The sequence below is a fragment of the Procambarus clarkii genome, chromosome 25 (genome assembly GCF_040958095.1).
Source record: "Procambarus clarkii isolate CNS0578487 chromosome 25, FALCON_Pclarkii_2.0, whole genome shotgun sequence".
NCBI classification, from domain to species: Eukaryota; Metazoa; Arthropoda; class Malacostraca; order Decapoda; family Cambaridae; genus Procambarus; species Procambarus clarkii.
The window spans coordinates 13,911,823-13,936,774 of NC_091174.1; the positions used below are offsets into that span (position 1 = coordinate 13,911,823).

The 24,952-nt window shown below is 41.3% G+C and overlaps 1 protein-coding gene across 2 annotated transcripts in view; it reads right to left on the minus strand.

Annotated features, from left to right (window-relative positions):
• Positions 1–2,056: 2,056 nt before the first annotated feature.
• Positions 2,057–24,952, minus strand: part of LOC123756480 (constitutive coactivator of peroxisome proliferator-activated receptor gamma) — a 66,903-nt gene continuing 44,007 nt past the window's right edge. For both annotated transcript variants that reach the window (XM_045739665.2, XM_045739664.2), the window contains 5 exons: positions 19,481–19,567; positions 17,960–18,114; positions 11,998–12,213; positions 7,776–7,871; positions 2,057–2,611 (listed from right to left, as the gene is read on the minus strand). In XM_045739665.2, the coding sequence (XP_045595621.1) occupies positions 2,198–2,611; positions 7,776–7,871; positions 11,998–12,213; positions 17,960–18,114; positions 19,481–19,567 (968 nt within the window). In that variant the 3' untranslated portion in view covers positions 2,057–2,197. The remainder of the gene's footprint in view (positions 2,612–7,775; positions 7,872–11,997; positions 12,214–17,959; positions 18,115–19,480; positions 19,568–24,952) is intronic.

Here is a 24,952-nt window from a genome sequence, read left to right on the forward strand (position 1 = left end):
AGATTTTACCTATCCAAGCCTCTTGGTAGCAAACTGACTCTAATGATGCTGCCGTTTGCTTTTCACGAGACCTATTACGAGTCTCTGCATCGAAAAAAGCCTAGAGGTGGTGGGTGCCAGGTGGGTAGCTTCTGTAGCTTCCACATGTCTCCTTACTGACCGGCATTCCTACGTATGCATGGACATAGCAAAATTGGAACATTTTGTTTTTGGATAACAACCAATAAAACCATTTGTACAGCTTCTGAAAAAGGGGCGAGTAGAAGAATACTGTCGTATAGTCTGGATTGAGCTTTTTGGATCTGTAAATACCAGGTGATGACATTGTGTACCTTTTCAGTAACTGTTCATCTTGGAGGATGGCTGTAATTTCTGCAGTGACAGTGGAGACAGAAACCTGGCACAGGAGGTTTGGATGCCTTGTGTTACACCACTATCTGTGCTAGAGTAGATTTGGTAATATCTGCTTAATATTTTTCTTTTTACAAGTAAGCACTGTTGTATTTGTAGAAGAGGATTTTGATGGGGTCTGGAGAGACTGATTTAATACATGTAGGCCATAAATACACTGGAACACATTATTGTGGACGAATTTTTACCTCTATACAGGGCAAAATTTTGCTCTCGTGGACAGTTTGTTCTTATGCCTGCAGGTACAGCTTAGGTTATATATTGTCTCCATACATGCAACTTCATTAATATAGGACAAATTTGTAAATACTGTATTATTTTTGGGAGCGGGATGGGCTAGGGCAACCAGTTAAAAAGTAGTTCAACAGTTTTTTGTGACTGAATAAATATGAATACACATATATGACATCACAAAATTTTGTACAGATTTTAATGAAAGACATGGTAAAAAATATTTTTTTTTAAATAAATTATTATCGTACTTGTTAAGACATTAGATTTTATCATTATCTTGAAAAAAGATATGCTCACAGTATTATTTTTCTAGAACCTTAAATGTAAAAATAAATTTTATAAAAATAAAAACAATTATTGAAAACCCCAGTTACGACTGCATATTAATGAATACAAAGAAATAAAACCATCAATATCTGCTAATGTGATCAATACATCTCTTGGGGTATATCAATATTAGATGTCTTACATCCAATGCTCTTTAAAATAATTCTAGGAAAAATGTACAGACTGCTAGCAAAATCAATAAGGAGTTTTAGGCCTAGTATTTTGCTATTGGAGTGGACGTGAAGTCTGGCATGGTTACCTGGACAAGACCTTGAAGAGATTAAGCAATGACTACATGTAAGACAATTGTGCATTAGGCAATTAAATATAAAATATTTATAATTAAAAATATATTAATGGGGCAAACGGCAAGTATCAACAAACATGATACAATACAAACGTGCTACAGTTTGCACTGTGAATATTATGTTGGCGCCTGTCTTCTATCAGTGATACCAACATCAATTGCTACACCACCTCCAGCTGAAAAGCCTTTTTAAAAAGCCTTACACTGAATTATTTACTGTGCAGCATGCAACAGACATAATGGAGCCAGAATAAAAATGTTTATTTGTAACGTGAACAACAGAAAATGAATCGCCAAGCGCACTCTATAATCAACTGGCGAGTAGGAAAGCTTCATTATGACCTCGACAATTATGGTAGCCTTCATCTGATCAACTGATTGGATATAAAACCATGCTCTACAATCTCCTTGTCAAATATGGCAGTATTACTAATTAGATGACCAGGTATGGTAATCCTATAGATTGATCACCTGAGTATGGTAAACATATTACATAATCTCCAAGCTGAGTATGTCATTCCTTCTCCGTAATTAATTGGTTTATAATGTTAATATAATTGCCTAGCTATGAGCCTGGCAAACATGTGATTAAGTTGGGTTTAACAATCCCATTATTCATAAATTGTTTTTCTGCAAGGTTGTCTTGTTACAACAATCTTGTTCTGTAACTACAGTAACTAGACATGACAACCAGAACTTTGATTCCTGGTCAAGCAGATTATGCATGATAACTGAAGGACCATTTATGGTATGGCAAATTGGTCAAGCATAGCAAAGTTCTTCACTGATCATCTGGTCAAGTATGAAAAACTTACTTGCAATAACATAATTAGGTATGTCATTTCTAATCTGTGATAACCTAGTTATGTATGAGAAACCTATATGATCACCTCGTCCACTGTAGCAACTGCTGAGTAATCACGAGGTAGCTTTTTTAGGAGATCTGGCTGGAGACTTCGACATTGGAGACTTCGCTGCAGATGACTTAGCCACCGGTGACTTAGGTGGCTGTGGGGACTTGTACGCTTTTCCATAGGGTTTGCTGCCACCACGTGGGGAACTTGGAGAGACTAGGGGAGATGTTCCACGGGATGGAATCTTCCCAAGTGTGTTCTTAGTGATGGCAAGAGTGGTAGGGTGCTCCAGGTTGGGAGTGCCTGGTGGGGATGTGGAGGGAGTACTATTCACCCCATGAGATCTTTTCTTGGGGCTGCCGTGTGGGGTACGATTCAAGTGTTCGGGAGAATTTGGGGTCTTAGATAAAGGAAGTGGTGGAGGCATGTGAGGTAGTATCAAACTCTTCATCTCCACAAATCTTTTCAAAATATCATCCTGAAAATAATTATATTGTAAAAGCATCACTGTTACATGTCTAATACATTATTTATGATGTGAAACCTAATTCAATATATTCTTAGAATATGCCAGTAGAATACATTACATTGAGGAAGGAAAGGAAAGAAAAAAGTATACAAGGAGAAGTAGTAACGTTAGACATTTTCATGTATACCGAGATTATCTTGCTGGGAAAACTAGAGCTAAAATAGATATGTTTGGATTGCAGTCGATCAAGAAAGGTCTCCCCAGGCTATTATATCTTGGGGAGTGAAAAAGAGTTGGACGATACGTATACAATGTACATATAATAAGTAGAGAATACAATGAGTACGTGAAATATAATGAACTTAGGTTTTGAGTAATAGGCATAACATGCTTTAAAAAGAGATAGGAAGTTTGTGATGTGGTGGTGGTGTAATTACTAAGTGTAGTTACAGGATAAGAGCTACGCTCGTTGTGTCCTATCTCCCAGTACAGTACTCTGTCATATTACGCTTTGAAACTACTGACGATTTTGGCCTCCACCACCTCACTTAACTTGTTACAACAGTCCATCACTCTGAGAGAGTTGATTTTCTAATATTTTTTTCAGTAGCTGTGTTTAGTTAGTTTAAATCTATGACCTCTTGTTCTTGAAGTTCCAGGTCTCAAGAATTCCTTCCAAATTTTGTCAATTCCTGTTTCTATTTTGTATGTAGTGATCATATTGCCTCTGTTTCTTCCATTTTCTAGCTTTGGCATATTTAATGCCTCTTACCTCTCCTCGTAGCTCTTGTTCTTCAGTTCCAGAAGCCATTTAGTTGCATATCTTTGCACCTTTTCTAGTTTGTTGATGTGTTTTTAAGATATGGTCACCATACAACTGTTGCATATTCTTTGGTCTCACAAAGGTTGTGAAAAATTTCTTTAGTATTTCTCCACCCATCTATTTAAAAGCAATTCAGAAACTGGAAAGCACAGCATAGGCTACTCATACAATGTTCTTTATGACGTACTCAGCTGACAGTTTTCTATCTAGAATCACCTCTATATCTCTTTATCAGAATTCTTTAAAGCTTTTTCACATAATTTGTAGGTTGGGTGTAGCCTATTTTCTCCTATTCCGCATTCCGTAATGCAATATTTATTCACATTAAATTCTATTTGCCAAGTGTTGCTCCAGACATTTATTTTGTCCAGGTCTTCTTGAAGGATATGATAATATCTAAGTTTCTTATCTTCCCTATTATCTTGGAATCTTCAGCAAACATGTTCATATAATTCTGTATTGCTTCTGGCAGATCGTTTATGAAGGAAATGAACATTACCGGTGCAAGACTTGAACCTTGTGGTACTCTACTAAACATGTTTGCTGATGATGCTAAGATAATACAGAAGATAAGAACCTTAGATAATTGTCATGTCTTTCAAAAAGACTTGGACAAAGTAAGTATATGGAGCACCACTTGGCAAGTGGAATTTAATGTGAATAAATGCCATGCTATGGAATGTGGAATAGGAGAACATAGACCCCACACAACCTACATAAATATACACATATATCTCACATATAAATTATGCGAGACATCTTTAAATTACACTAGTAACATTTCTCCAGTCTGATACATTGCCTTTAATCCTTAAACTGCCCAATGCACCTGCAGGCTCACGTCCGGTTTGCGCAACGAGCCCCCGGGTATTTGTATTTTTTGCGTTCCCTTCAAAACTGGCGCACGGTGACCCGGGTACGAATTGGATGCCTTGGGGCCCCAGTGATCGTCAGCCATCTTGAAAAAAATTCAAATGGGGAGACTCAGTTTCAAAGCAGCAACTATGTCTGACGCATTGTCTACGAGCTCCCGCTCCACGGTGACCCGCGGTCATGGAAAACCCATCTCTGAGGAGGAGATACGTGACTTTTGTATGATGACCTAGACTATGATCCAGAGAAAGACCTTACACAGAGGTCTGATACGAGTGAAGGAGAAACTGAGGTAGACGATGTGGCGAGCGCGTATGGTACACGCGCCTCACCCGGCCTGCCTCGCCACCCTAGGTCAACACGGTTATCACCACCACCACCACCATGTATGTCGCCAGACGCAAGTTTATTTAGTGACAGTACATACGATGAATCGTTCTCGGGCTTCAGTGACATAGGCTCCGATACGAAAAGTGTGGACGACCCGAGTACAAGCAGCGAGGGTGTTACCAGGCGGGGTTTTGCTGCCTCAGCAACACATTGCGGCAGCGTGTCTCACAGCAACGGAACAATGACAGTGGCCCCTCAATATCAGGTATTCGTGGTAGGCCGGGGCCTAGGGAGGGAGGGAGCCGGTCAGCCAAGAGGACAGCACGCTGGACTTGTGATCCTGTGGTCCCGGGTTCGATCCCGGGCACCGGCGAGAAACAATGGGCAGAGTTTCTTTCACCGTATGCCCCTGTTACCTAGCAGTAAAATAGGTACCTGGGTGTTAGTCAGCTGTCACGGGCTGCTTCCTGGGGGTGGAGGCCTGGTCGAGGACCGGGCTGCGGGGACACTAAAGCCTCGAAATCATCTCAAGATAACCTCAAGATAGGCCTATAGTATGTAAATCTGCCTCTTCGCCTAGCATACCTTCACGCAGCTCCAGCAGCAGACGACATAGCCGTGTTTTTGGTGCTCGTGGTGGTGTTGGCGCCATCACCTCCACAGGATACCTGATCAACCAGGCTGTGACTCGTACGTCAGGCTGCGAGCAGCCGCGTCCAACAGCCTGGTTGATCAGTCCGGCAACCAGGAGGCCTGGTTGACGACCGGGCCGCGGGGACGCTAAGCCCCGGAAGCACCTCAAGGTATACTCAAGGTATCACCAAACCCCCGGGTGTATTTGTGTGGGAGGACTGAGCCACATTTGTCCCTCACATACCAACGTTTGATACAAGCGATTTTGGTGTTACACCATTATTCCCATATACCGGTGATGATATGGCAGAAATGGAATATTTCAAGGCGTATTTCGACAATGAATTCATGGCGCATCTTGTGACAGACAAACAGGTTCACTCACAGCCTCATAGACGCCGGCATTTTACCTGCCTCACGCGATGGCAGGACACGACATTGACGAAATGTACGTGTTTCTGGCACTCAGCATGATGATGAAGCACTCCGAGAAAGCTGTCGTCAGGATTATTGGAGCAGACAGCCTAGTTCCATCGCCTGTGTTCAACCGGTATATGTCGCGTGATAGGTTCCTCTTGATTCTCAGGTGCCTGCATTTCGAGAATAATGCATTTAAATGAGGACAAGAACGACAGACTGTGGAAGGTACGGAAGGTGTTCAGTGACATGAGAGGGAAGTTCAGAGATTATTTTGTACCTGGACAGAATGTGGTTATCGACGAGTCGTTAGTACTGTTCAAGGGGCAACTGGCATTCAAGCAGTATATCCCATCACAGCGGCACCGTTTTGGACTGAAGTTTTCATGCTGTGCGACTGAGACTGGTTTGATGTTGGACATGATATTGTCTTCTGGTACAGACGTCGACATACCAGCTCAAGATGAACACGGGTTCTCCGGCAGTGTCATATAAACCCTGATGGAAAAGGGAGGGAGAGGGGGGGGGGGGGGAGATGGAGGGCGAGAGGGAGGTTGGGGAGTGGAGGGGGAGGGAGGGAGTGAGTGAGGGAGGGGGAAAGGGAGAGAGGGAGGGTGCAGGGGGGGAGAGAGGGTGGGAGGGAGAGGGAGCGAGGAACGGGGGGAAGGGGGAGAGAGAGGGAGGGGGAGAGGGAGGAAGGGGAGGGGAAGAGGGAGAAAGGGGAGAGGGAGAAAGGGAAGGGGGAGAGGGAGAAAGGGGAGGGGGGAAGAGGAAGGGGTGGGAAGAGGAAGGGGGGGAAGGGGAAGAGGAAGGGGGGGGAAGGGGAAGAGGAAGGGGGAGGGGAAGAGGAAGGGGGGGGAAGAGGAAGGGGGGGGGGGAAGAGGAAAGGGGGGGGGGAAGAGGAAAGGGGGGGGGGGGGGAAGAGGAAGGGGGAGGGCCGAGACGACACCCCCCCCCCCCCCCCCACACACACACGAGGTACGAGAGGTTAGAGGCATCAAATATGCCAAAACTAGAAGACAAGAAAAAGAGGTGATATGATCACTACATACAAAATAGTAACAAGAATTGATAAAATCGATAGGGAAGATTTCCCGAGACCTGGAACTTTAAGAACAAGAGGTCATAGATTTAAACTAGTTACACACAGATGCCAAAGAAATATAAGAAAATTCACTTTCGCAAACAGAATGGTAGATGGTTGGAACAAGTTGAGAAGGTGGTGGAGGCCAAGACCGTCAGTAGTTTCAAAGCCTTATATGACAAAGAGTGCTGGGAAGACGGGACACCATGAGCGTAGCTCTTATCCTGTAACTACACTTAGGTAATTACACAGGTTGTGTAATGTGAGCTTGTGAGGTTATTGACCTGCATTTATATCCAAGTGACGGGAACTGTAATCGTTAATCTGGCAAGCGAGAGATTTTTTTTTGTTAGTGACTTATCCCTTTTTCTGTGGTTAAATAAAAGTAATGCACACACATTGATTGTTTCTCGAGTTTTGCCAATGCAAAAATATTGTACCGGTCACACATGGTTGTTCTTGTCTTTGAAGTGTTTATAATTGCATATTGGTTCACCATCCCTGGTTTAAAGTAACATACCTATACTGTAAGTAAGAAAGTAAGGATGGGTTTCCTGAGCTCATACTCTAGGAAGATGGCTTACAAGTTCATGACCTTACAACCTTGGGGGACCTCAATACAAGGCTAATATATGTATATACATGCTTTCTGTCCAAATTCAAAACTCAAATTTAAATTTGTATTCAGGTAAAAATACATACATAGGAGATGAGTTACAAACAAAGTTGGATTTACAGATAGAGCTAGTATATACAATACCTAAAGCCACTAATACGCATAGTGTTTCGGAAAAGTCCCTGACAAAAAAAATTATTAATACACAGGAATTCAATCCTCAATTCTTTGGAAGAATATAGAAATTACTTAAAAATATATAAAAGGAGAAAGAAAATGGAGTTCACTGTCCTATACGTAATGAGAAAAGGGACAGGGCAAAGAATAGCAAGAAAGGGCAGACTGAGGACAACAAATATAAGCAGAGAAACTAAATTATGATATTACAGTACTGTACCTTGTGTTCACAGAGGTCATCTATTTTGGCTCCTAATTTGGCTCGTAGATAGTAATGATGAAAAACCTTTCCATCCCAAAATGCCCAAGGAACTGCCTGTTGGGAAATAAATGTGCAGCTTAAGAGGTCATCTTAAATTACATTCTTATTCACCTTGTATGCATTCAATGATGATAACCAAAGAAGAATGAATTTTCTACAACCATTTTGCTATTTTTTCTACTGAGCTTTTTCTACTCTATAAGCCTAGCCAGAAGCCAGGCTTCAATGAAGACAAGTTTTATATTCAGTGGTGAGTGCACAAAATATTCCTAGCTTGTACAGAACAAGAGCAAACAAGTGGCAACCAATACATGTGTCACAATTACTTTAGTACACGACGATACTGACCATTACCATAACATAATGAGGCATTTTCTTTTGTAACAGGCACCTAAAAAATTAAACAAGATACAACCACTATCTGCCATGTCTGAAATTAGTCCACTGACAAAGCCTGTCTGGGTATTTAATATGCCCAGACTTGTCTTCATGGCCTGAATTTATGAAACTACAGTATTTGTCCACAAAGTTGCAAATGTGTGCTTCACTCAGTCAAGTGCTGGTAATAATATTCCTACTAAGAACTGAACAAGAACATGGCACAAATGACTTGAATACCAAGAATGACAACACTGGGCAAGTCCTTTTGGTATGGATTATTCATAACATGTACATAGGATTTCCTCTATCAAAAATTATTATTTTAAGGCAAAAACCATTGTGAAAAACTCGTGTACAAACCTCATGCAAATCTTTGCCTCTGTGGATGGTCTGCACTGATTTAAAATACAAGACAGCCTTCCCTTTAATATGGAATATGATATGGATGACACTAGGGACTAGCCAATTTAGTTAGTATTATATGCACTGTACTCTATAATGTAAAGACACGTTTCTGAACCATCACATTTGGTTGCCTTCATGGTAAGATTCACTACATCTCACGACCAGCATCATAACTATTAGGCACAATGATACTCTGGCACTGGCATCACAGTGTATTTTCTATCAACCCTGCAGGGTCATAACAAGATGCTACAGAGTTACAGGAAATCCCTCAATCCAGTCCAGAATGATTGTTTGGGTTGAGGACATTAATAGTTATAATAATAACAACAGAGCAATAGCTAATTATTCACATTCCAACCTGGCTACCTAGCCTACACCATCTACCACTAGGAAACAGCACTATTCACACAAGATTTAAATTACCAGACCACATTCTCCGTCAAACATGGCAGTTCGACTATCAAACAGGCACCAGTTCTCATGCAAATTGACACATTTGTCCTTTTTCTCTCTGGTGTGACTAGGATTCTTCCTATTCCTTTCAGTCAGGGGTGGAGAAGCTGGTGACGTGTGTTTTACATTCATGGACTGTAGAGTCCACAAATTAAAATATTAGTTAAAAATGAGCGCCTTTAGATTGCAAACAATTTGATACCAAAATGAATGGTGTAGCATGAAAATTAAGGTGAGAAAACTGAAAAATTGTATACAGATTTTAGTGTGGGTGTTATGGGTGTGCGGATGGGTGCACACTCACGGGTAACGCTCGGCGGATTTTCTGGTTTGCTGCAGGTAGCGTGCCTGGTTTTTTTACCTTGTATGCTTAAATAGAGTACCTTTAGAGAATTCTATTGCGAACAATTTGATACCAAAATGAACGATGTAGTACGAAAATTGAGGTGAGAAAACTGAAAAGAGTACTGTATACACAGTTTAGTGCGGGTGTGTACTCCCAGGAAACACCCGGCCGACCTTACAGTGGGCTGGGGCTCGCGCGCCCGGCCTGGCAAAGTGTTAATATGGGCAAACAGTTGAGGGCTAAGTGCCCCCAGGAAAAGTAGTTTCAACATATTTATCGATAGTTTTTTTTATTCGTTGCCTTTTTTTTCCATCTCTGGGTTCAGGGTTGTTTGACTTCCTTGCAGATTTCACAGGCAGGCCCATCCTCTACCATGGTTGAGGAAAAAATTATCAGAGGCAACAATACAGGAGCCAATTTGGTTTCAGTTTAGTCTCCCTTAAGCTTAGATCACCAGGCTGGACAGACTTTGTGAAGGTGGGGAGCATGTAATCCCCCCTCCACTCCTCCTGGTCTGAGCTTGGCAAGTCTTCTTTAACATCTTTAGTTAGGTTTATCATTCATTAAAGGGCCCGGTGCATGTGGAGACTTTTCCAAATACTGTATGAAAAATAGCAAAATTTAAAAAAAAAAAAAAAAAAAAAAAAAAAAAGTCTCCCATTATTTGGCATTAGCGTTGTGAAAATTTAATCCCAATATGTTAAGAAATGGATTTTTTACAAATTGTTTAAAAATAAATGCATGAGCGTCAGGTGGCAACCTGTTCTGATAAAGACGATAACACCTCCTATTTTCTGGAAATTAGGGATAAAGAGATGCAAGCACCTGTCCGATGCACAAAGAAGACAAGTAGTAGAAAGGAGGGTCTATATAGTGGACATGCCACTGGTGCCACCTGGCAGACCAGATTTCACACATAATAATGAGATAGTACTGTATGTAATTATGCTGTATTCTATTATATATCATATAAGTACATTGAACAGTGAAAATGGAGAATATATATCCAGCACTAAGCATGTGAAGTTTGAACGAAATTGGTCAACATGTTAATCAGCCACAGGTGGCAGAAGTTATTTTGGATGGCCACATTCAAAATATGTTTTACAGTAAACTATACTCTAAAACAATTTTCTTACTAGCAATTGAACGTTTTATGCCATTCTGAGACCATAATGAATAAAATAACAATTGATGACATAAGATATTCATAGCAATTTGAAACAGATTTTTTTTGCTTAACTTTTTTTACGTTTATGTTGTGATGTCGACTGATAAGGAAAAAGTGGAGCATTTGCCATGAGGATTATGTACAAAAAAAATTGAGCATGTATGAGGAAGGTTTGGTGCCCATGCACCGGGCCCCTTAAGTGGCTGTTGAACAGACTCGAGAAGGTTCCCTTGCTTAGTATATCTCTGTCCATTATCTGTGGTATTATTTTAATGTCCCAGTGGACCGGTGGTAATTGTGTATGACTTTTCCACCTTATGTAGGTGATTTTAAGTTTATGTTTAGTGTCATTCTGTATCACTTGGCTTGTCAACTTTTATTTGTCCACATTTGATAATTTCAAGTGAACTGTAGAGACAACAGTGGACTAGACCCAAATAAGAACACTTCCAGTGTGGTAAATTCCAGTGTTAATATTTTGAGTCTTAGATTACATCTATTTCTTGAGTAAGTCCAAGTTTTGTTGGACTAGAGATCCCTTGCAATTATCTTATCCAACAACACTGAAGCCAAGTTCAAGAAATACATATTAATTTTGTAAACTTTATCATTCAGGTTATATAAATAAACCCATTGTAATTTCAGAAGCTATTATTTACAAACTCTTTTTACTCTGTATAACTGTACTTGAATTACAGTGTGAAGAACGAGTTCCTTGCATGGTAAGCATTTGTGAACTGGTGTTCTATTAATGTGAATTACTATACTTCTGGGAAGGACATTCTATTTCTTAACCCTTGGACAATGGCTATAGAAAAATATTCATGCCTGTGTGGGGAAAAAAAAGAAATTACCCCGGGAATCAACATATGATAATAATTGCTGTTTAAGGGTTAAAGATTCCATTACTGTATATTTACCCCACTCGTTTAGTAAGGATGAGTAGAAATAACCTCATGCCCCTACAACTTCACCATAGCATATATGAAGTTATATTATTCAGGATATCAACCTGGATGATGTCCTGAAGTTATTTGTTTGTTTGTTTGTTTAAGAGCACGTTTCTTCCTAATTTCAGGCAGTAATCACCAAGCTGGGTGATTTGAGCTTTTCAATAGTTAGCTAAGGCACACCTTGGCAGGGATGCCAGATTTGAATTGCCAAAAGTCATGAGCAGATCAACTAAGTCACAAAATTTACTATAAAAGGAAGTAAAATATTTTTTTGTTGCAATTGTTTCACTTTCAGAGTACACAGGTCAACTTATTTTAACAGTAGCTAAAGAGTGCAGATAGTGTATACTTGCAGATACTATCTGCATGCTACTGTCTGCATACAGTAGCTATCACAAAATGGGTCTAGATATTAACCCATACTTATTTCACGGATCTTCAGAATGATTGGTAGAAATGGTAACTTACATTCTTACGATGAATTGGAAAGTCACAGGTTGCCAGGAGAAAATAGAAATTAGCCAGTCCCTTCATGAAGATGGCAGCAACATGTACAGCTCGTGCGTCAACTCGTGGAAGTGCAAGGGCACGAATCTGGTTAAGGTCTTCTCGTGTTGGTGACAAAAAGGCAGCCATCATAGCATTCATCTCCCAATCCTTCAAAATTGGTTTGGCATGATGGCACTGAAATAAAAAAAAAAAAAGGGTTGAATGTAATGAAATGCCATTTACTGGATGAGCTCTGGAGGGTCTCTGAAAATATCCAAACTGATATATGGTACATTAGTTTGCAGTCTCAGTTACACGAGTCTTTATGCCTACTGGGGACCACGAGCCAGAACCTGACCCCCTCAGAGAGGAGCAGGGAGCAATGGCCTATGAGCACTTTACATTTAAGGTAAAGTGGTAATTGTCAATGACCAGGGAAGGACCCAGAAAGGTAGGCAAATCAAAATAGACCACTGTCTGGGTAACCTGTACATCTGAAAAGATCAAAATAACTCCCCCTAGAAAGAAACCCATAAAGCAACACTTCATGCAACTAGCACCCTCACTCGTTAGTGCTACCAAGTAGGAAGGAAGGGGAGGGGGAAGCTGGCAGCCCACCACTCCCGTTCTTGAATGGTGAAAACCGCTGACCGAAGGGAGGGAGTGTCTTGGGAAGCCTCTGGAGCTCACTCAGAAAATGGCGTTACATTACATTCAAATCTGGTTTTCTGTGGGGAACCCCATCGGCTCCCTGAAGCTAACTACCGTAAGTAAAAGGAGGGACTTGCCCGGGAAGGTCTTCAGACCGCAGGTCTGAAGACTAGGAAGAGACAGATGACCTCGACAGGTGCCCCAAAGCCACACAAGGCTGAGAAGGAACTGGAACATTCACGAGACACCTGGTGGCCACAACTGGTGGACATCCAAAACCCCCGCGCCTGAATGCCGACCTAAGACATGTTGCTAGAAACTGCCGCAAGAGCAGCACACATCCTAACATCATGGCAACGAGGTTAGACAGTAGGCTGGCTATCTTGAGATGATTTCGGAGCTTTAGTGTCCCCGCGGCCCGGTCCTCGACCAGGCCTCCACCCCCAGGAAGCAGCCCGTGACAGCTGACTAACACCCAGGTACCTATTTACTGCTAGGTATCAGGGGCATAGGGTGAAAAACTCTGCCCATTGTTTCTCGCCGGCGCCTGGGATTGAACCCTGGACCACAGGATCACAAGTCCAGCGTGCTGTCCGCTCGGCCGACCGGCTCCCTTTGGAGCCGGTCGGCATTAGAAAACCCGAGACACATGTTTCCTTGGGAACCAAGGAAACCGATTCCACCCAGTGAGCCTCCACTGGCACAGAACTAGTGAACTGCAGGTAGCTGCGTAAAGCTGCCACCGGACACCACGTGACCCCCCCCCCCCCCCCACGGCCTAACCAACCAAGCATCTACAACCAACAGATCCCTCCAGAAACCAGCTGTCTCATTCCACGCCAGAAAGAAGGAGAAGGCAGAAAAGGACCAAAACGATCACCTTGAACCAAACGAGCAAAATCCTCAGGGTCGGAGATCATGAAGCTTCATAAACTGACCTCCAGAGGCGAAGGGCAACAAAAACAATTCCTTCCAAAATCAATCTTGAACCGAAAGGGCCACAACAAAGCGAGAAGATATAAAAGAAAGAACGCAGTTTAAAAACCAAGAAGGCTCAGGCAACACATGAGCATACTGAAGGAGAGGAAAACCTAGCATGAGAAAGCTATAGGAACGGAGTGGAAATAGCATTCACCCTGAATGTAAGCAGCAGTGGCTCCACTACCTCCGCACAATACGCAAGAGATGCCGATCCCAAAAAACAAGAGAGAAAGAACAAAACAGTCTAGTCCAAAAACGATGAAAACCGACAAAGAGAAAGAAAATGATAAAGACCGCTAAGAAACTTCATACTGTTGCTGAGAAGCAGATTGCAGAAGGGACACCATCAAAGAAGCCACCTGATCACCATATAAATGGCAATACACACGCGTTGGAAAAGCCAGATGCGTAGTGTGGACCAGTAAGGCGAATAGCGAGGTATCTCATTGGCCCGACCTGCTGAAACAAGCACAGCCACAGAATAAAATGCCAGGTTTGGACACCGAGCAAGCAGCGCCTGAAACCAAGGTTGGGCTGGGCTGGAATCTTCTGGCCATGGAGCCAGAGGAATCACTCACCCCAATATGAATCCAACTGAGCCAGAACCTAGAGCAACAGGGTCAATTAGCACTACAGGAAGCCCAGGCACTGGGACCCGCTAAGCCAGCAGAATCCTGTCAGGTAGCAGGCAAACTGACCACCAGTAGCAGCTATGAAACGTCGGGGGCAACAAAAGAGGACTTCCAACACAACCTAGTCTTGCCTAATAAGAAGCTAAGCAGACTTTCTCTGTCTAAAGAAGGCAAGAATGTCAGAATGAAAAGAGAACAAAATCAAAATCCACCAAACACGCACAATAAACTGGCAGTCAAAGAGAAACATCAGCCGCTGCATTACTGGGGACAAGACAGAAAGCCCTAGACCCCCGACGTATCCCAAGGCAAAGACAACATCAAGTGATGAAGTCTTCAAATGAGGAGTGAGTCTCGAATGCCCCAGAGAAGATAACCCTGACACACAAAGGCAATACTCACTGAGCACTAGGGAAGGTCACCTTACCTACCTTGAGGTTACCTTGAGGTGGTTCCGGGGCTTAGCGTCCCCGCAGCCCGGTCATCGACCAGGCCTCCTGGTTGCCGGACTGATCAACCAGGCTGTTGGACACGGCTGCTCGCAGCCTGACGTATGAATCACAGCCTGGTTGATCAGGTATCCTTTGGAGGTGCTTATCCAGTTCTCTCTTGAACACTCTGAGGGGATTGCCAGTTATGCCCCTTATGTGTAGCGGAAGCGTGTTGAACAGTCTCGGGCCTCTGATGTTGATAGAGTTCTCTCTCAGAGTACCTGTTGCACCTCTGCTTTTCAACGGGGGTATTCTGCACATCCTGCCATGTCTTCTGGTCTCATGTGATGTTATTTCTGTGTGCAGGTTTGGGACCAGCCCCTCTAATATTTTCCACGTGTAAATTATTATGTATCTCTCTCGCCTGCGCTCAAGGGAGTAGAGATTTAGGCTCTTTAGTCGGTCCCAATAGTTTAGGTGTTTTACCGAGTGGATTCTAGCAGTAAAGGATCTCTGCACACTCTCCTTTACATTGCCTTGATCCTTTACAATACATGGTCACCCTAGGCGCATGCAGCTCCTGTACTCCATTACACCTGGCCATCACACCACACACAGGTGGAACAACCACACAGGGCAAAAATCCAGAACATGAACTTGAGGCCAGAGGTGACTTAACTGAGCACATCATTTCAAAAACTGGAGTGGTGAGCTTCCCCTCCCCCATATGGGGGTATGGGGGGGGAGTAACACTAACAAGCGGGAGTGCTAGTTGTACGAAGTGTTGCCCATTGGATTTCTTTTTAGGAGAGGTATTTTCATCATTTCAGATGTGGATTGCACAGGTTAATCAGACAGTGGTCTGTTTCGATTTACCTACCTTTCTGGGTCCTTCCCCAGTTGATGGCAATTATGACACACTTTAAATGTAAAGTGCTCATAGGCCATTGCTCCCTGCGCCCCTCTGAGGGGACCAGGTTATGGCTTGTGGTCCTCGGTAGACATACGGACTGCTGTGACCGACGACCCCAAACTAATATAACAACAATTCGGATAGCTTCAGGGAGCTGACATGGCTCCCAACATAAAAAAATTTGGCAAGTGTTGAATGTAACAAAATGCTCTCTTCTGGCAGACCCCTAGCTTAACCCTTGTACCACCAAGACTTAGATAAAGGCACCAGGCTTTTCAAAGACCCATCCATCTCTTACTGGAAGCCGGTTCCAGAATCCTGGCTCACTATGAGGCAAGGGGATTAGGGATCAACCACTAAGATAGGAAAAATTCACCAAAAAGCATAAAACAAGAAACTGCTTTAAGGAAATTAGGCATCAAAATAAACAAAACAAATGACTGTTGGTGGAAGATAAATACCCTAATCATGTTCACACAAATCACTGCAGGAAGAGGGAAACAGAGCAGGGATGGGGAGACAACAGAGACCTGTCTGAAAAGAGCATTTCCTTAACATTCAATCATTGATTTCTGGGGTGGACCCCTCGGTAGCTTCATGAGCTTACCCACAACTGTGTCTCAAGAGAAGTGGATTTTCTGGGAAACACAAAAGGTGCACTAGCATGACTTGTGGGGGAGGGGGACGAAGAGTAAGAGAGGTGGGTCTGGAAGACCACAGGACAATCAACAATCAACAAGAGGACAACAATGTGACTGCCAGAAGCTCAAGAGCCTGAACATCAGCTAATGGACAGAATGGAAAATTAACCTATGAAACCAGCAAACATTTGCACATCCTCAGACAAACACATTGGTTTGGTTCAGCAAAACATTATGAATAGGACCTGAAAAAGGAAAGTCTTTGAACAATGAGCATAAAAGCAGACAACAGACTTCTAGCTAACAGTGCAAAGAGTGCAGAAAACCAGCATCAAGTGCAATGAAATCCCTCTTTCTGGGAGGGCCTCAGTGGCTCCGGACAGCTAGCCACATACTGAGATCTCCACACACCCCTTAAACAAGTGTTTAAAACCAGAGGCTTGCAAACTTTCCCATAGAAAACAGTGGGAATTGCAACCACACCACCTGCTCTAGACAGGGGCTGCAAATGCATACGTCAGGAAGCTCAGTCAGTTAGGTGACCAGTCTAGAAGGCTGCTCAGCTAAAAGCAAAGTCCAGTGTTGACAACAGCACATACTCACAGATGAAAGGAACCCAGAACCTAACAAATCATAGGAGAGGGAACAGGAAATTACATTGATGTCTACAAACATCATGATGTGTAGCAATGATCATTTACTTTGTTTGCCATGTGGTGCCTAATTTACTTGAAGCAGTTACTCGACTTGTTTCACCTATGCTTTCTAGTGGGCTTTTCCCCAGTTTTATGAATGATCTCCGACTCCCTGCTCCCCTCTCCTCAAAGACGAGCCAGATTCTGGTCCTGAACAACAGATGGAGCTCAGAGGCCTGGTGTATTAAGCCAAGACTTGGTGGTACCAGAGCTAAGCTCAAAAGACAACTTGATGTACCTCCTAGAAAAATTATTACAAAAATTATAAAGTTTGATTTATAAAATCAAACTGGGTTTGTTTACTATGGCAGGACAGACACATTTGGAGAAGTTTCCATTCACTTTAAGTTCACCTAGCAGTAAATACAGTGACCAAGAGTAAAGCAACTATTGTGGGTTGCAGCCTGGGATAGTTCATTAGTTGTGGGAACCTAATAAGCCCAACAGGCTTCCTGTCCCCAACAATGGGAAATCAAACCAAACCATACATTCAGACAAACACAAGCATCAAACAATAAATGTGAACTCAAGCGAGTGCAAGTTGCATCATGGGTTAAAGAGTACTTTACCACTGATTTGATTTGACCTTACATGACCCTTGACCCAGGTTTATACCCGACACTGTATGGGTCTCGAACTGTGTACCCCACGCATGTGAGGTCATAGCTCTATCAACTCAACTATGAGCAGTCTTATAAAGGAAAGTTTCTAGAAGCAGCACCCTGCTGCCAAACTGGAATCTGTATGTCGTTACTGTCAGACCTCTACAATACATTAAAGCAGTATTTAATGAAAAAGTGAGGAAGAAAGCATGATGCATTAATATACTTGTGGTTTGTATCACTAGGCAAGCTCCATTTGTTCCAATACTGAACTCTCAAATTCAGTTAACAAACCTCAAAATAATTACCCCACAGATTCAGATTGTGTATGTTATGACTGACTGCATAGCTTCAGGCAAGGTATGCATTACCTTTATGTAGATATTTAAGCTAACCTGCAAATAGAAGAGAATGGCAACTGGCACAATGAGGTGTTGAGGAAAAGTGCGGATCTTCGTTTCACAGAGCACTGGATGGACACAGTCGAGGAAGGTTCTCCACTTAAGTTCTTCATCGCCATCCCACAGCTCCTCCAATGATGGACTCCCTCCTGTAAATGTTACTTATTTTCAGAAATAATCTACAAAATAAAATAAGAATAATGTACATTATTTTCCAAAAAGATGATACTTTTCCTCAACTATGTCTTATCCATTAAGGGTTACATATAGTTATATATATCTATTGCTCTGATGCCTCATTCGCTTTATGTCCTCTACCTAAATATGCTCTTTCAACCTGTTCCATTTCTTTTACCAGGAAACCTTTGATGCTCTTCCATTTTCCCTTTCCATGATACTAGCGATCTTTCCATCACAGATTCATTCTGTATTTTGTATACCTTCTCCAGTTCAATCTTCATCTTTTCTGAATTCCCTGTGTAATACTTCTATCCTTCCCAACCTTATTTCTTTCACTTTGTTGTATTTTACACTCCACTCATTCACACAGTATACTGCCATTCTGTGATATTTTCTGTATACCACTGGCACTTCTAAATACTGTACTGTACAGAAATCAATTTCCTCTAGTTTTATTCTTGACCTCTATATTCTATTCCACATGCATTCCTCTCGCTTGCTTATTGAGATTGTGGACATGGTTTGCTCTTTCTAAATCCTAATAAAGTATATAAATTCCCTTGTGTAATAATCCCTTCCGTATTTATTTTTCAATTGTGCCATGTTTACATAAAACTGATATCAAAACCCAATCCCCAGACTGTCTCCAATACATCACTCTTGATCAAAGTCATATGTAATCCCATTTATTACATAAAGCAAAGAAAAATCGAGCATTTCACTGTCTCTGGTTTTAGGACTTACTCTTAAGGACATACAATTTTAGCCTCGTGTTATATCAGTCTACAACTAGCTCATTTCTCACATTGTTTTTATTCTAACAATTTTGCTAACACTAATGAATAATTGGCAAAAAAAAAAAAAAAAATTTATAATGGGTTGACATTTTACCAACCAGTTCTAACTTGATGCTAATTTCCTCCCACCTATGCCTTCACGTCTCTCACTACTCCATCTACGTATTTTGTAGCATTATAATCATTATAAAGCCAAATATACAAAGTTATATTTTTCATATACAACACAGTATATTTAAAAATGCAAAAAGCAATGCCAACTGAGATGCTGGAAGATAAGATTAACCCTTAGACTGATTAATTATCAAACATATGTACAATACTTCATATCATGTATAATACTTGATATGAATTAAATTTGAGTGTCTTTCTAAACACTGCAAAACTTTTTTTGAGGTAATTATAGCTGCTCTTGATGGGTTTAAGAATTCATTAGTACAGTAGATCTTCATTTTACTCATTGCCACAACACTGAAGATAAACGTGGGACATAAAATATGCCTTAATACTGAAAAATGCTTATGTATGTTCAGCTTACCTTCCAGTTCCACAGGATCTACCATGTCTGGCTCCTTCAATGTGCTGCCAGAGTACATGCACCACTCTGGCACCTGGCTCAGTCCATCTGTCAATACCAAACTAAGGTCAAGTCTCCTCTTAAACTATTAATTGCTCTTAATCTTGTAACTTATATACCTCTCTCGCTATACAACAGGGTGGCTTCATTTGTCTAAAATAATTTCCAAGTACAGACCCTTTTCATTCTTGCATATTTGTCCTATACATCACATGGCCTGCTGGCAATACAATGGAATGATCAAGTGCAAGTTCTATTTCAATGTTGGATGACCTTTCTTGACAGCAGAATGGAATAAATGCTAATACTGTAATATTATAAATTGTAATAAAAAATGGCTCTCTCTATTAATAACCTGAACAGATTTTTGTTATAAAACAAAAAACTATGCATTACAGTAATATACAGTATTTCTAATTTATAGCTAAAATATATAAAAAATAGCCATGGTGTAAATATGAGATAAATAATAGATACTTAATGCTTACAATCTTTATGTACATTACCAACTGTAAGTACAGTAGGCAAATTTGAAAAATTAACAAAATTTGATGGATATTATATCAAACAAATATCTGAAGTGTGAATAAAGTAGTCTAGACTCTATAATATTAACTATAACTATAAAACTGCCTATTGTTTGCATACACATACAGTATATCTTCATACTATGGTACACAAGTACTGTACAGTACTGTACATCATAGTATAAAGTACAGAATTACCCTGAAACATGCGACTGAAATGAACAGTAATTTTAAAGTTTGCCTAAAACACCGAACATGATTATTGGCTTTATAAAAATACTATCTACTATTTAAATTTTTTTAATCAAACCCTCTATAGAAATGTTATAAATTATTAATTATCATTATCATCTGATATATTGCTGTGATGATGCTGAAAATCCTTATCCATAGTAATCATAGGAGGAGATTTTAACTTGCTAATACCAAAATGGAGCAAGTCACTCACTCACACTCTGGACAAAGTTTGTATAATACTGTAACTTTTTGGCAAATCCACATTTTTAAACAGTTGCTAAGCCTACTTAGGAAGCTTTGAATTTTGTTACAAATGACAAGTTAGTACATAATGTATTGTAGGGTGAAAAGTTCACATTAAATTTTGTACAAGGCAATACTGAAACCCGATAGTAAAAAAAAAAAAAAAACTTTTGCCAAATTGTTTAAAGAGGTCTCATAGCCAAATTGGAATGATGTTACTCAAAACGCAACATGAAGTTTAGGAATGTATACGGTAGTTCATTTGTATGAGGGTTACATTTCTGAAAAAAAAAAAAAAAACTTCGTTGAATGTAATGAAATGTCTTTTTTTGGGCGAGCCCCGAAGGCTCCCTGGAGCTATCGGACTGATATATGATGATGCCCCAGACTAACATGCTATATTAGTCTGGGGCATCAGTCAATTGTTGTTCTGTCTACCGGGGACCACAAGCCAGAATCTGGCCCCCTCGGAGAGGAACAGGGAGCAATGACCTATGAGCATTCCGTGTCTGCTATCGACCGGGGTTATGCACCCAGAAAGGTAACCATAACAAAACATACCCCACCTGGTAAGAAATTCCAACCAAAGACCGAACAGAGACAGAACTTTTCCCCCTCCCCCTCAAAAAAAAAAAAAATTAAGGAATTAAGGAATTAAGGAAACGAGCAATCGTCATTCACTGCCACTGTGCTGCTTGTCTGTGCAGCCCTCCCCTCCCCGGGAGGGGGAAGGGGAGCCCTGGACCCCCCGCACCGACTACTCGCACCTTTAGTTCATAGTTTGATGCTCTGGGGGTGAGGGGGTCCAGGTTATACTGCACTCTATAGGCTATGGCTCCCTTTGCCTCTCTGAGGGGGGGCGAGGTTCTGGCTCGTGGTCCCCGGTAGGCAGAACTCCAATTGACTGATGCCCCAGACTAATACAGCATATATCAGTCCATTAGCTCCAGGAAGTTGGAAGGGCTCCCCACAGAAATATAGTCAAATCAAACTATGCAAGTCACTTTAATCTTGAAATCACATTTTTGGCCCTATCCCTACCAAAGGAGGTCAAAATGCAGACAAAAACATTAATTTTAAAACTAACATTTTATGACAGAGCTACTGTATTACAAAAAATACCTGCTCTTCCCAACTGAGCCATTAAAAATAAAATAATAAAAATAACTAATATTAATTATCATTGGCAAGATTTAGTTTTTATTTGAGTCATCATTTTCTTAGAGAAAATATGGTATGTAAGTAATAAATATGGTCCATCTAAAAAAAAATAAGAAAAAAAAAATGGCTCATTCCAGATACTGTATAGTATATACAGTAATGAAATTATTAAATACATTAAGAACTTTTTTTAGAAAAAATAAAATATACATCATATAAATATTATTTAAAATACTCATTATATAATATAATGGTAAGCATTTAATGTAATTAAACACACTTTTCCGTTTTGTCATTCAGTAGTTCCCTCTAGATATAGCATCGAGATGTCGGGCCTTGGGGAAATGCACCAGGACCACTTCATTCACAAGCTGCCTGAACAGAAACCCTCCTAATACTAATGGGGAAGAAGGATACAGGGTAGGGACAGGAAGCTACTGAATGGCATACCAGAAAAATTCATATCATTGCACTAAACACTTAACTTCTGGGAGGGACCCCCCCTCCCCCTCATATTAGCTCCTTAAAGCTATAATTCACAATGCCACCTCAACAGCCAAGGATGCTTTATCTGAAAGGAAAACAAGATTAATAAATAAGAAAGACAGAATGGCCTGATCTATGGGAGATGGCAGGAAAACAAGAGGGCCTGTGACAGACAGACCAACGTTAATGATCAATGGGCTCTCCAAAATGCAAACATATCATTCTTAGCCAAAAATGAAGAAGGCTGAAATTGAGAAAAAATTTAGACCAGGACTGAAGCATGTCAAAGTGCTCAGACATTCCCCCATTATGATTTCTTTGGTGTATAAAACAAAGGAGCTAGGAACCTTGTTGACTTCATGAACTGGGTGGGTGCTAAGAATGGTCCCCACAGGGCAAACAATTGAACTCGTATGGATTTGGGCAACCATTGCTCCAGAATCTTTACTTCGTCCAGTTGTCCAGGAAAAGCAGGCAATGGACCAGCTTGAAGCTGAAACCAGAGCCAGTGACTGCAGCCAAAACTTATGACACTGCTGCTGAAAAGACATGCCTGCTGCCTCCAATACCCAGGAAGCCTTCCCCTCTTAAAAGAGGAGAGTAGAGAATGGGAGTAACGAACAGAAAAAAGCAAATTAAATGGACTTTTGGAGCAAACTCAAAATGTAAAACCAGCAGGTAGGATGAGCCACAATATCTGCAATCCCATGTGAGAGAAAGGAACAATCTGGGAATGGCATCTGCAGCCTTAGCAGTAGACAAGGCAGGGAAAGAAGGGAGCTCAGAAAGGGAATCAAGACTTGTCTGGAACTACCATAAAAAATATCTTGCCCCCACAAGAATGAAGAATTTCAGTCAAACAGGTGCAACCCCTCAAGCCCAGTTATGCAGTAAAGGCACTGGAGAAAGACCTGAAAATCAGTGGCCGCTCTATCCAGTCAAGTGCTTGCAGCACTGCTACCACTTGCTCAAAGAAAACAAAGTTTGTCTGCTTGCCAGGATGAAGATGGAACCTCAAACCACAGCAACATAATGGAAACCTGCATAGGGAGGCCCCTTGAACATAGATACTCATATTGTGATGCTGAAAAGTAGAATAAGAAAGCATGTCTGTATGGCATGACAAACCCTCAGAACCAAAAACCAAGCACTAAAGACAGTTCAGGGGCAACCCCTCAAATTTTATAAAGCCTAACCCTGCAAGGTGGCTTCATCAATATCAAAATTCAGCACCAATAAACGGCAAATATCCACACTTCAAAAGGACCCATAAACACAGAACACTGCATGAAAGAGGCAAAAGGATAGACCACCTCAGTCAAAAAATGCAAACACATCTAGAGAAATTGCAAGCCCTGTATCAGAGTCTGTATCAGAATCAGATGGGAAACCCATAACAACCTGGCCAAAACCAAGCAAGACAAACTCCATAGAGACGAGGGCCACTGGCCACTGGGACAGCTATATAGACAGACATGATAAACAGGTGATGAACAAGCCCTGTACACAGTCCAAAGACATACTCCCATCAACAGACCATGCATAGGATTCTCGCATGCATTGCTCAAATAATGAGGAAACTTGTGGGAGGACCAAAGCAACTCTCAAAGCAGGTTTGATAATGGGAATGCAAGCCAACATCATGGAAGATAACCCTGGCCATGGCCGGAGTAAAATGGAAGGCGAAATACAATCGTGAAATGGTAAAAGGAAAATAAAGCAATAGCCTCCAACAGAGCTAATGTTCCAGGGAAATGCTAACATCACTTAGCTGAAAGTAGCAGATTATGAGCCCAGCAGATATTATAGATACTGAGCTGGTGTTACCAAGTAGGAAAGCAAGGTGGTGGGCTGGCTGGCTCTCAAATAACTGATTGCCATCTGGTGGCAGTTGAGCGCATCAGGATAGTACTAGGGTAGTACTCTGCAGCAATGACCATTTGCTTTCAGTTTATTGTGGGTTTAATTTTTTCCAGCACTGCTCAATTGTCATGTATATGCTTTCAGGTGGGCTTACTCAAGTTTTTGTGGTTGATCCTCTGCTCCCCTTGCCTCAGAGTGAGCCAGATTTTGGTCCTGGCTCCTGGTATGCAATGGTTGGGTTTGAGGCATGGTGTATTGGGCTAAAGCTTGGTGCAACCAGAGTTGAGCTCGGGGAGCTACTGAGGGATCCCTCCCCAAAAATATCCTAATTCTAATAAATGTTTACCTACTTTTGGTGATAAAACATATAAAAACCAATTTTTCAAAAACCATATGATAAACAGCATTCTGAAAAATTACCTTAAAAAACCAAACCAAAAGAGGAACTGAAGTTGTGAATTACATTTAACAACTGATGACACACATTGTCCACGAGTGTGCATTTTTGGCTTTAAGGTGGTTCTATAAACCACAAAACACCAAAATGTTGGCAGTATACACTAAGCCTCACAACACAAGGTATAAACAAATTATTTGATTTAGGCTAGTAGTTTTAGCCATCAGAAAGGTTTAGGGGTCATAATCCCTCAACATGCTTCAAACCCATATTTCTATAGTTAAACCAAGTTCCAATCTCATTCCAAATGGTAAGTAAAGAATAGATGAGGTAAAGGGTAAGTATTAGTCATATCTTCCACCTTTTCCCAACCACAAAATAGGATTTTTATAAGCAAAGTCACTCTTTAAGGCTCGAGTGTTACGGATCACACCTGAAATCCTAGACCACTCAAAGAATCGGCTCATGTAGTCCCATTGATAAAAATAGAAAGCCAACTGGCTGCATCTCTGAAATTGG